The sequence below is a fragment of the Dermochelys coriacea genome, chromosome 4, assembly GCF_009764565.3.
Source record: "Dermochelys coriacea isolate rDerCor1 chromosome 4, rDerCor1.pri.v4, whole genome shotgun sequence".
NCBI classification, from domain to species: Eukaryota; Metazoa; Chordata; order Testudines; family Dermochelyidae; genus Dermochelys; species Dermochelys coriacea.
Genome location: NC_050071.1, coordinates 81,367,477 through 81,380,199, shown reverse-complemented (window position 1 = coordinate 81,380,199; position 12,723 = coordinate 81,367,477). Strand labels below are relative to the sequence as shown.

General features: G+C 41.9%; 1 protein-coding gene and 1 pseudogene across 1 annotated transcript; both read left to right on the top strand.

Moving 5' to 3' along the window:
• Positions 1-9,420: 9,420 nt before the first annotated feature.
• Positions 9,421-10,089, top strand: LOC119854993 (claudin-22-like). The gene has a single exon (XM_038400327.1). It carries the CDS (start codon positions 9,421-9,423, stop codon positions 10,087-10,089), a length of 669 nt encoding a protein of 222 aa, XP_038256255.1.
• Positions 10,090-11,601: 1,512 nt separating this feature from the next.
• On the top strand, positions 11,602-12,138 carry LOC119855076 (annotated as a pseudogene).
• The last annotated feature ends 585 nt before the right edge of the window (positions 12,139-12,723 follow it).

Here is a 12,723-nt window from a genome sequence, read left to right as displayed (position 1 = left end):
CCCTTTCTCTCCTCTCAGAAAAACAGCCGTCCCAGCTTTTCAGGAGCACCACAGTCCAGGTACAGTGTTTTGCACCTGCGGGTCAATATACCCTCATTGCCAGTGCTACAGCTGCTCAGAGGGTGTGCATGGAGCACAACACTCCAGGCCTGGTCTCAACAACTGCTTCTTTATTAACACACAAAATGACCCGTAAGGACCAGGCTAAACTCCCCACCACAGAGTACATGTCTACAGGCTATTCTAAACTAGTTATCCTGAATGCCCAGGATACAAGAAAAAGGTACTTAGCACTTGACAGTACTTGGCAATGGGTTAAAATGCCAGAGATGATGTCAGGTAAGTATTCCTTGGGATGAAATAATATAGATCTTAAACAAGCAACCATTTTCATTAACTTATCTCTCTCCTGGTTTCAAGGTTGGAGCCTCCATCTGACTCCAACTCCCTCTGCCAGTGAAAGGCAAGCTGGGCAGCTGCTGAGAGAAAGAGAGGAACCACTGGCCTGCCATACCCTGAATTGGTTGGGCAGAGCTGCTTCCTATTTGGTTTTGTCTGCTTGTGACAGGGGATGGAGGAAAAGGAGTGGAGAGAAAAGAGGCAGGGGAGGTCATGATGGGAACAAAGGGAGGGAAGAACAGGAATGGGTTTTAGTGAGTAACTGATGCATTCTAATGCATTTTTAATTTTTAAAATTGATTTGTAATTATGGTTTTTAATTGAAAGTTTTCTCAGTTTTAATATTTAAGGGGAAAACACCAAACATTGGACCAGTTTACCAGGGGAGGTGGCAGACTCACCATCACTTGGAGCTTTTAAAGTGAGATTAGATAACTGTCTAAACGAAATGCTTTCATCCAGTTTCTGGAGAACATTCTATGGCCTGTGTGTATGGTGGGGGCAGGCTGGATGTTTGTTCCTTCATGCCTTGGGGGTCTATGAATCTGTGAATCTATGACATGCACCTGTTCATTCCCTCCTTTCATGGGCCATGAGGAGAACAGGAAGCTCTGCATTGGCCTCAGCATGCTCAAAACACTGGTATCTCTACCTTAAGAAAATCACTGTAATCAAATCTCGTGTTTCAGGGCTTCAGCTGCTAGCCTGCAGGGGTCAAGAAGAGTGTGTGTCAGTGTATTACACCCATATTACATCGATGTATATATGTGAAGAGCACAGTAGAAATATAGACAACATAACACCATATTAAACCAAAGTGTCATAATGAGAGATGGGTAATGCTAGAGAAGATTACACTTCTCACAACTCAGACAAATTATTTTCTTGGAAAGAGGTACATCATTCAAGGAAATCACATCTCCATCAATAGTCAAGTAACAAGATTTCATACTTGCAGTAGATCAGAACTACTGTGTTCTAGATTAGAAAATCCTTATTGTTCAGGTAATCTAGTGAACCCTAATTTTTAATTTTGGATTGGGATGGTGATAAAAAGTGTTTTGTGGAGCTTGTGCAGTTAATGTTGGAATATTCTTTATTCTTCTATTAAAAAGGATGGCAAATCCATGTTTCATTTTGATCTTTTGACCAAGTCTGTAAAGTACAAACAGACAAAGTTTTACCTTGTACTTAGCTCTTCCTATTCCCTTTCCGCCTAGATCTTCTTGTTCAATTCCCATTAGTCAAAAATCTGAAATAAGGTGTTTCATAGGAGTGAAAGGTCTTGCTTTCAGAGAATTAGTTTCATTTCTTCTAACTAGACTTGTATATTCTAATCTTAGAGTCTTAAGGGATCTCACAGTTTCTTTTACATACTCTCAAGGGCTTTTTAAAACATATCTATCACATTATATAACACTGCTGTAAATGCCTGGTTGCTTCCTTTTCTATAACTGGTGAAACATATTATCTCTCATCATTTCACTACAGCCACTAAGAGACATGGATAATTCTGCTGTGGTGGTTTCAGTAGGAAGCAAGCTACACCTTTTCTTCCAAAACTCTGAATAAACCAACAGATCCCTTCATTATTATAAGATACAAGAGGTTTAATTAGATAATTTAGATATAAAGGATCTACTTCAGATTAGATTTAAGAATGTTCCAAGTGGCTGCTAATATTTCTCCTTTCTTAACGAAATTGTGCATACACTTTAACACAGAACACACAATATAATGGGCCAAATCCTCTCCTGTGTTAAGGTGTGCTGGATGCTGGAGATGGGGGCAAACCATTGTACAGTTGGTTACAGCTCCCTGATTCTTTCCTCGTGCAGCTCCAGACCATTCCTTAGCATATGCCAAAGGACTGTCCACCAGCTAAGAACTACAGGAGTACATTGGTGCTTTGGCCATACCCTACCCTACTCCAGCCTCACACCATACACACACGCCACAGAAGATGGAGGTGGCACAGGAACCAATTTCATTCATTTTATTCTGCCTGAGAATTCCTCCAAGGGAGGGGAATTTTCAGATGGCCAGAGGCAGCCACTATCCATCCCTCTTTGTGCTGCCCAAGCAACGCAAAGGGGCCTGATTGGACAAGAGAATGTGGTCCAATGTTATTTGTCTTGCTTCTATTCAATTCCATGGCATTAAATGTAATTGCGTCTATCCTTTTCTCTTGTAACCTCCGTACACAACATGCTCGCATTTATTCCATTGTCTGCTAACTGTAACAGCATCGAAAACAATCCTACTTCTCAACACAGGGGACTTTAAAAAACTGAAACAAATTATTTAGAAATTATACCAAAATGAAGTCACTTACTTTTTGGCCCTTTTTATAAATGATCTCATCTAAATATTGAATGGATGTTTTATGAAAAAGTAATGATCCTTGAACTGATTTATGTGTTTGATTAAAAAGTAAACCACTGATACGTTTTTGTTTTGAAAGGGGAAGAAAATAATCTGTATAGCTTGCCCCTATCCCGCCACCCCCAGTATGGTCCCTAAATTCCCTTTTCCAATTCACTATCTTGACAAGGTCTAATAGAATATGTGGGAAGAATCAGGGATTCCCCCCCCCCCCAATTTGTCAGGTCAGTGTTCAGATTGCATCAGTTATTATGGACTACTGGCAACTTTTGTGCACCCTGCCCCCCAGCTGCTAGTCCAGCTCTACTTAACTTCCAAACTAAGTTGATAATGTTTAAATAAAGAACATTTGGGAGGGGGTGAGAACATGGAGGGTATTTTGAAAAATAGTATTTCTCTACGCACATGATTTCCTGCTCTGTGCTTGAAGCGTTCACAGGAGGAAACAATTCAATGCAGTGTACTGCACTCTACTGAAACCCCCAAACACTTACTGGAAAGCACAGAAAAAGGCAAGTGATTAATGAAAAAATGAAGTGATGAAAACTTAAACCTTCAATATCTTCAAAAACCAAGGAATGGTGGTTCTGTTTAGCACTGATTATAATGTACTTTCATCAAATATCCCCTTGCAGCACTTGCCTTAGGTTACTTCCTCACAAAGATTCCTTTATATGGCACAAAATAAGATATTCACATAGGATAGAGCTGCACTGATCACTATTCAAAGAATAAATAGCCTAGTCATTTCATGGAAATACCAGGCACACAGCTTACTCCTGCTATCAGAGTAGTAAAATTCACTACTTGGACTTAAGCTGAATATTTCTGTTGGATACAGATCTGTTTTAGTTTTCATGTTTTTCAGCAACCAACAGCTTCCTAATGTTCTTTGGAAGAAAATATATGTATATTGGGTTTCAATACTAATGAGACCAGCTCTGGGCATCAAGATTTCCAGGAGAAATGATGCAATTCTAAAACCTCCAAAGAAAAATAAAATCGCATTAGAGTAAGATTCAGAATCCAGATAGAAATGGTTTTATGAGTAATGAGGGGAAAGTTAATGTATTTGTTTGAACAGGATGCTATGTAGACAGACTAGAGTTTAAACCATCCCCCCTCTGCTTAAGACTTGTCACGCTGGAAAGAACTGGAAACATCAGTTTGCAGACTGATACTTGGAGCTATTTAAAATGAATGATACGCTCTCAAAATATTCTTTGATGTTCTTTTTAAATCATAGGTTCCAGTTCTGCGTCAGGTGTTGTGCCCTTTCCAAGCATTGATGCCAATGGGAGTTGAAAGTGCAAAACACTCATTGGGCCATGCATGAATAAAATGGCAGGAGCAGCACCTCCTATAGCAAGAGCAGAATTTGGTCAATCTGTACACAGACACCAGATGTTAGCCTCAGGCACAGAGGATGCTCCCTCGAAGGCATCTGATGTTGGGCACTGTCAGAGATGGGACACTGGACTCGATAGACCATGGGTCTGACCCAGTATGGCAATTCCTACTGTCCCGCTGTTGCAGGGAAGAATTCAGTAACAGTGTCATAGTGGACCAGTAACAAAAGCATAGTGGGAAAGTCCCCTTGGGCTTTGCATTGAACAGGCCTTCCTTACATTCAAAAATTCTCTTTCCAGAAATCTCTCATATAACCTGAGTTCTCTTAGAAATCCCCAAGAACTCTGACGTGTTTATGTGAGGCCACCACTCATTTTTAAGTAAAACAAAAGCTGAAACCACACTTCTGTAATGAGTTGGTATAATGAGACAGACAGCTCTCATCCCAGAGATCTGACAGTGTCAGTTGGGCTCCTGGGGTGGGAGTGGGGTGGGCAATGATGACACTCTTCCAAGCTCTGCCCACAGAATAAACTCCCGCCACAGGAGACAGGATCCACAATAGATTGTGCTGTTGCAGAAAATATGATCACACATGCTCTGTGGGCTCCTTGAGCTCATCTCCCCCTTACTGGGGTCCAGATACACCCATGGGCTCAGCTGGACTCCTTGAGCTTGGCTGCCTTCTCAGCAAGGCTTGGATGCACAGGCAGATGGTGAAAATGTTCTTTGTGGGGTTTGTGGAAAACTGTCAGGCCGTGCTCTCCAGTGCACGGGGGGCAGGAGATCACTGCGTATGTCATGGCCTTATGTGAAGAGGAGGAAGTTGGAGAGCGAGCCCACCATGCACTCACCCCAGAGCAGAGGCTCCTGACCTGCTGGGCTGGGGTCCCACTCTGGCTGGTAGTTCTTGCCATTTTCACCTTTGCTGTGGTGGGCGCCGCCAGATGGGGGGGCACCCGCTAGCCATCTGACTACCCCAAGAGGACAAGGAGGTGACAGGGACAAGCGAGGGGAAAGATCATCAACCCCACATAACACTCTAAAGTAAAGATGGGATGCTGATGCCAAGGAGTGAGAGGCCCTATGTGGGACTTCCTGAGTGAGCCATAGGGGACTGGAGCAATTGAAGAAGTCGGGGGTTGGTGCTGTCAGGAGTTGAGGGGAGGTTTTAAAAGGTGGGTGTATTGGGGAATGGGGTTTGGGGGAATGGTGAGCAGAGGGCTTGGAGAAGGGTTTTGGCAGGGTGATTTATGGAGCATTTATTTGGGAGGTTGTGACTGGAGGGGTTTATTTGTGATGTGTATTTGTGTGATGGGGGTTGGTGTGGTGGGATAGGTGGAGGGCTGTGGCCAGAGGAAGTTTGGTGGCATTGAGGTTTATTTGGGGAGGGAGGAGAAGCTTGGGTGTTTTTATCTGGGGATGAAGTAGCAGGGGGCTAGATGGGTTTAAGCAGGGGCTGGGTGGGGCTGCGAGGGGACGTAGAGGAGAGCTGTGGGAAGAGCAGGTTGCGTGGCAATGGCTGGGATGTTGGATGGGAGCCAGTGGAAGGGCAGGGTCAGGGGTTGGGCTGGGAGCAGAGGGAGCTGTGTCCTGGTGGCCCCAGCTGGATCCCCTCCTCTTGAGCCTCTTCTGTCCTCCATCTCGCTCATCTCCCTCTCTGATACCAGCTCCATTCCTGGGCACCAGACAGAACTGGCTTGCTCAGGACAGATTTTGCCCCCAGCACGACGCTGGGCTCTCAGGACTCTCCCTCCTCATCCTGCTGCTGGGCAGCCAGGTGGTGCAGCACTGAGCTGGCCCTGGCACTGCTGGAGGCAGGGCTGCATCTGCAGAGCTGGACTGCACATGAGGGTGGCAGGATCTGAGCCCCCGTCTAGCCCTAGCCAGCCACTGCCTATGCTTGTACATGCCACTGGGCTTCTTCACTTGTTTGTGGGGGCCCTCTTGCCCCTCTGGGCTCTGCTAGGCTCTTTCTTGATTGGAAAGCTTGGAGAAAAGTGGCAGCTTTCTCAAGTCTGTCGAGAAGTGCCAAAATGAGCTGCCACTTACAGTTGCTTGTTCAGATTTTCATCCTATAGCTCTCCTTTCTTATGTGCAATGAAAGAGTTAATACTTGAAGTGACAATGTAATTTTCACTGGGTATTTGAGAGGAGGCAGAGGTTGCCCGAGTCTGAGCTCTGGTGGAATGGATCCTAATCTGTACAGGGGGGTCAAAATGGGTCACCCTGTTACATGTCTGAATATATCCTGGGACCTATTGTGACAGCGTGAGTGGAGACTGGTTGGCCCTTCATTCTGTCAGTGTGCATCAAGGAACAGTTTTTGAGAATTCCTAAATGACTTTGTTCAGTCTGGATAGTAAGAAAAAAAGCCTGATAATATCCAAGGCATGAAGTTTAGCTCCTCCAAAGTGGAGTGAGGCTTGGGGAAGCATACAGCTAAAGAGATCCTCTGATTAGGATAACAATTAGAAAGTAGAAAGTAGTAACCTCAGACAAGGGAATCAAATCACTTGATCTTTTTGGAATACTATATAAAGTAGCCCCACCGTAATGGTTTACATCTCTCTTATCCTTCTGTCTAAGGTTCTGGCCACTAAGAAGGCAGTCTTTGTAGGTAAGTGGTACAAAGAGCAGACTTCCAAAGGCTCAAAAGGAGGCTGCATCAAACTTGTTAAAACAGTACTGAGGTCCCAAAAGGGCAGGCTCTCTGCTTTGTGGGAAAACATGAATGACACCCTTGAGAAATCAAGCCGCTGTTGGATGAGACAATAGTCTGGCCTTCCCACTGGAGGATAGCGATCAGAGATAGGTGCCAGACGTACTGTAAGGGAGCTGATGGAGAAGGCCAAATACTTTAACATGAGCAGGTAGTCCAAGGATGGCAGCCATCAGTGCTTCCAAGAGAGACAGATGATTCCCCAATACCCAGATAGAGAGCCTCTTCCATTTAGCAGCACAGGTAAGACTGGTGTAATCCTTTCTGTTGCAAGCTAGGATGTGTTGTGGTGTAACTTGTTTTCCACAACAGATGTACTGAACTATTAAAAATCAGGATCTATCAGTGGATGTTAGCTAGCCAGCATCCAGGCTGTGAGGTGAGGGGGGCTGCGGCTGGTGCAGGATTTGTCCCCTTCAATTGCGAGATAACATCTGGGAGCGTTGAGAGTGTAAGTGGGGGTCGTGTTAATAGGTTAATGAGATCAGCAAACCAAAACTGTCTGGGCCACGCCATCATTTGAGCTGCATTGTTTGATCTTGAGGGAATTAGAGAGAAAGCATACACGAGTCCGGATAGCCAGAGGATCAGAAAGACATTTGACCAGAAGCTGGAATTGGATTCTCCTCTGGAACAGAACCTATGGCGATTGGACACAAACAGATCTAAACTCAGGCACCCCCAACCTGTGCAAGATGTCTTGCAGAATGGAGTCCTTGAGTGGTCCTTTGGGGTTGTCTGAGTATTAATGACTGGGATGGTGCCCTAAGGTGTTTTGTAGGCTACGAAGGCGCAGGGACCCTGTCATAAACATACAGCTAAGAGTATCATAAAATCTCTCCTTTACCTGTAAGGGGTTAAGAAGCTCAAATGACTTGGCTGGCACCTGACCAAAAGGACCAATAAGGGAAGAAAATCCTTTCAAATCTGTTGGGGGAGGTTTTGTTTGTGCTCTCTTTGTTTGTGTTCTCTCGGGACAGAGAGAGGGACCAGGCAGGAAAAAACCCTCTCCTAAAACCCTACCTGAAATAAGCAGCTAAGATTACAAAAATTATAAGTAAAGCAAGGAAATGTGTTAGATTATCTTTGGTTTTAGCTTGTGAATTTTCCCTATGCTAAGAGGGAGGTTTATTCCTGGTTTTTGTAACCGTAAAGTTTTGCCTAGAGGGGAATCCTCTGTGTTTTAAATCTTATTACCCTGTAAAATTACCTTCCATCCTGATTTTACAGAGGTGCTTCTTTTACTTTTGTCTTTATAATAAAGTTCTGCTTTTAAGAATCTGATTTGTTTTTAGTGTCCTAAAAACCCAAGGGTCTGGTCTGTGCTCACCTTGTTTACCTATTTGGTTTGAGGATTGGGGGCATATTTTGCGGAAACAGGAACACTAAGTGGTCCTTTTCCTGAATCTTTGTCTAACTCGCTTGGTAGTGGCAGCAATACCGTCAAAGGACAAGGAAGAATTTGTGCCTTGGGGAAGTTTTTAACCTAAGCTGGTAGAAATGAGCATAAGGGGTCTTTCATGTGGGTCCCCACCTCTGCACCCCAGAGTTCAGAGTGGGGAGGGAACCCTGACAGGCCCATTGGTGTGACACTGACTAATGCACTTTTCCTCAAGGGGGATCGCTTCCTGACACAGCAGCAATGAGCAAGTTCCTCCCTCTGTGATGAGCATTTCCTACCACCAGGAATAGGAAACAACCTCAGCACCCACTAATTTAAATTGGAGTTGAGCAAATACTCAGCACCTTGCAGGACTAGGCCCAGAGAGTACAGGGGACAACTTCAACTGATTTCAACACAGCTGCATTGACTTCAATTTACAACAACTGAATTTTTGCTCGGAATTCATTATGATGGGTGGGAGTCTAGAATTTTAATGGATTGCTTTCTTTATGGCACTTTGATTATTTACTCACTTCTCCTTTGCCCCTTAAATGGGTCAGACATTAAAAAAAGCCCATTTTAAGAGAAACAAACATAGAAAAAATGAAACATACAAGGACCTTTTACAGAGAGTCTTCCCAGTGCTTGTGACATAGAAGAGGAGAGTGGAGAATAAGCCACTGTGTATGTTGAGGAAGTCTAAGAATAAAGATTATACAGAAACAGTCTACCTTTCTTTACAAGGCCTTGATTTACATCCCTGAAATGTCAAGTTTTGCTATTACAATGAAGTCCTGTTGCAGACAGAGCTGGCTTTTTATCACCACTTAAAATTTAATTAATCCGTATTGAAGCACAAAGATTTCTGTTGTATTTTAGGGTGAGGGGTCATAGAGCCTTCTTTGTTCATCCTCAGACTTGTAATCATCGGGCACTGGAAGGTAACAGATCAAATCTTGATCAGAAAGCCTAACCCATGGTTTAGCAGAGTCCTTCGTCCTTTACATGAAACACGATATTCATGAAGAACAAAAAAGTGTTTCAGAGTTTTCAAAGGGTTAATATCTAAGCTTATATTCAGGGCACAAAGAACTAAGATCATCATAGCTCCAACCACCACAAAAGGTATCAGCCCTTAGAGAGACATTCCTCCTAAAGCTTTTTGGACTGAGCTCTTCTAATGGCTTTAGTCTACAGAACTGTGATGCAATTAAATGGCTTTTTTTTTTCTCTGTTTGGATGGTTTCTATCCTGTCTCACTACCTATTTACCTGACTGGAAAAATCTCAGTTTAGACTTAAATGAATTTGAGACCTGGACCACGGGACTCTGGCAAGTTTGTATTACCCAAGAGGAAGGGGGAATTCAATGTAAGGATTTTGATTCTTTCTTGGCTTTGCCTCCAGAGTTTAGGATTTCTAGGATTTTGATGTTTGTTTCAAATGGATTAGGATTTTTGGGCGTCTTCCTTTCAGGTTTTGGGTTGGACTGTTTGAAGATTGGTGAAAGACAACAGGAACTAAAGAAACGGCTATTACTGCTTGGAGGAATACTCTTCTGGATATCAGGAATTACAGTCATAGCCCCAGTTTCTTGGGTTGCTCACACTATAGTCAAGGAATATTGGGATGAGAATATCCCAGAGATTATTCCCAGGTGGGACTTGGGGGAAGCACTGTTTGTTGGCTGGTTTGCTGGAATATGTCTTATACTAGGAGGGTCACTACTTAATTGCACTGTCTGTTCAACTGACGTCCATCCTTCCTCAGTCCATTACACAGTAACAGAAATGCAAGATCACTGTCAACACTTGGAAACTGAAAATAGTCCTGAAAATCTAGGAGTTTAAGTAGTACAGACAGTCTTCTCTTTCTTTTCAAAGCTCTAGCACAAGGCAGAAGCTTATTCCAATAATGATTCAAAGGACTCTTTGTTACTTAGCTGATGCACTAAAGTTGCGTGTCTAATTCTTTCTTCCTGTAATTGTTATTTCAAAGTAGTGTCGTCGCTCTGGGGGGCAAAACTGTTAAACCTTTTGTTTCGCAGCAGGACATTAAAGCTATCATGACTGCATGGAAGAACCACTACTTTGTTTTGCTATTAAAGCTGAACTGTAGACCCCCAAAATGTATAAGGTTGCTCTCTTAACATTTTTGGCTCTTAACCAACATATAAGTTTCCTTTTCATATGAAACCAATTAAGTGGAATTCAAAGGCTTTGACTTCTTATGACACAGCCATCCACCTATCTGATCCAGTAACGTTTTCATGATCTAGAGTATTTTCCATCTCTAAAAATAGCCTCAAAATACTTGTATTCTGGGTATAGACTTTTGCTACAGACAGAAGAAGATCTCTGTGTAGGAAGTGTGTTTCTTTATCCAGGAAAATTCCCAAAACCCTAAAAAGACTTGTAGAAAGCTAGATTTTTTTAAAGCACTTTTCGTTTCTTAAAAATGCTACATGCAATTCATCAGCATCACAGATCACTGTCCCAGAATAGCTAGTCATGTGTTATCCCAACCTCGTATGGGGAAAAAGACACAAAAGTTAACCTAGATGTTCTGGCACCTTCATATTTCAGACACAAAGAAAAAAAATTAAAGAGCCAGGGGTGGCTGAATAAAACCTAGTTAAAAAAGAGTCAATCTGCTCATAAGCATTTGCTATTTTACAGGGTACAGGAACTGAGTTTTTAAATCATGAATACTTGAACGGCATTCACTGAAAGATTTCTGTTAAACTTTTCTTGTATATAGCAGTTCTTGTACATATAGTTAGCTTAATTTTAAACAAATATACTTCTTAAAACTTAGTAAAATAAATACAGTATTTCTCACAGGCAGACAACCTTATTTGTTAAACTATATAAAGTTTGCATGGGCTTATCCAAACATACGGAATGTGAATTATTCAGTTTATGAATTATTATCCTAAATAATGAGTTAATTAAAAACATCCAGAACTATTAAAACTACCTAATGAAAAGGGTTGGAGTATTGTTACCCAAATAGTGATAGAAAGGGCACTGTTATTCAGTGTATGCCTTTCTGTTCAAAGACCAGCTATTTTCTGCAAAGCAAAACCAATTGAGCCCAGTTGCAGTCACATCTTTGAATTACTGATTTATCACGTCATTTCTCTATACTCAAAGCAAATCCACATGAAACCAGATAAAACGAAATCTGTCAAAGTCCTTTTACGAAATAGCATATAAAAGGGGGGAATTATTTCACAGCTTACAAAGTTTATGTTTAGCGCAACAAGCACTAAACAGAAAATGTATCTGTAGTAGTTGGTAGAGATATTCCTAAAGCATTTGGACTCTGCTATTAAAATGGATTTAGCCCACATAAGAAGGATGCAATTAGCTGGAATTTTATTATTTTTGTTAGGATAGGTTTTTACTGGTGCTAATAATAATTTGTCAGACTGGAAAAATCTCCATTTGGATTTAAATGAACTGGAGACCTGGGCCATGGGACTCTGGCAAAGCCGTACTGTTCAAGACGAATCAAGAGGAACACAGTGTAAGGATTTTGATTCTTTATTAGCTTTGCCTGCAGAGTTCAGGATTTTAGTGTCTACATCGAATGGGCTTGGGCTTTTGAGTCTCCTAATCTCTAGTTTTTGGACTGCCTGAAAATGGGAGCTTCACAACATGAACTAAAAGAAATGACTGTTTACTGCATAAAGGAATACTTTTATGGCTATCTGGAATTTGAACCTTACCCCCAGTTTCTTGCGTTACCCATGTTATGGCACAGACATTTTGGAATGAGGCTGTCTTGGAGATTGTCCCAGATGGGAATTTGGGGGTGCACTGTTTTCTGGCTGGTTTGGTAGATTCTTTGTGATACAAGGAATCATTACTTATATGCACAGCTTGTTCAGCTAAAGATCACAAATCGTCAGTTTGTTAGGCAGTGGCAGAAATTCAAGATACCTATCAACATTTGTAAATTGGAAATATAGATCTGAACATTTAAGAGACTTTAAGAAGAGCAGATATCCGTTTCCTTTAAAACTCAACTAGAAGAATCAAACTTTTCAGTTCAGGATTTGTAGGTTTATCTGACACAGACGAACCACCTCACCGACAAGGTGTTAGATTTTTAAAAAGCTTTGTTATTCCCTTTAATCACCAAGTTAGAACACTGCACCCTTCCTGCCAGTCTGGTAAACCATTTTCATGTTCATTGTGGAGAGAAGAAACAATTGAAACTTAACAGTGATTAGACTAATTACTTTGGTTGTATCTGCCGATATGATAATACAGTTTATGACTGTGCAGATCTGGTAAATAAGATACAAAATCATAATATATGGATGTTTAGTTTAAAAAGTTACCACACATTTTCACACGTTGATCAATGTATCTGTCATATAAAAATAACTTACTATGGATCTAAAGTACGAGTTCTGGATTTCCTATTATGGAATATAGGCCTGATTCTATTGTATTAAATGGAAAAATAAAACT

What these genes read in the sequence shown, in the direction of transcription:
- LOC119854993 (XM_038400327.1), top strand. Translation starts at nt 9,421, where the DNA reads ATGGCTTTAGTCTACAGAACTGTGATGCAATTAAATGGCTTTTTTTTT.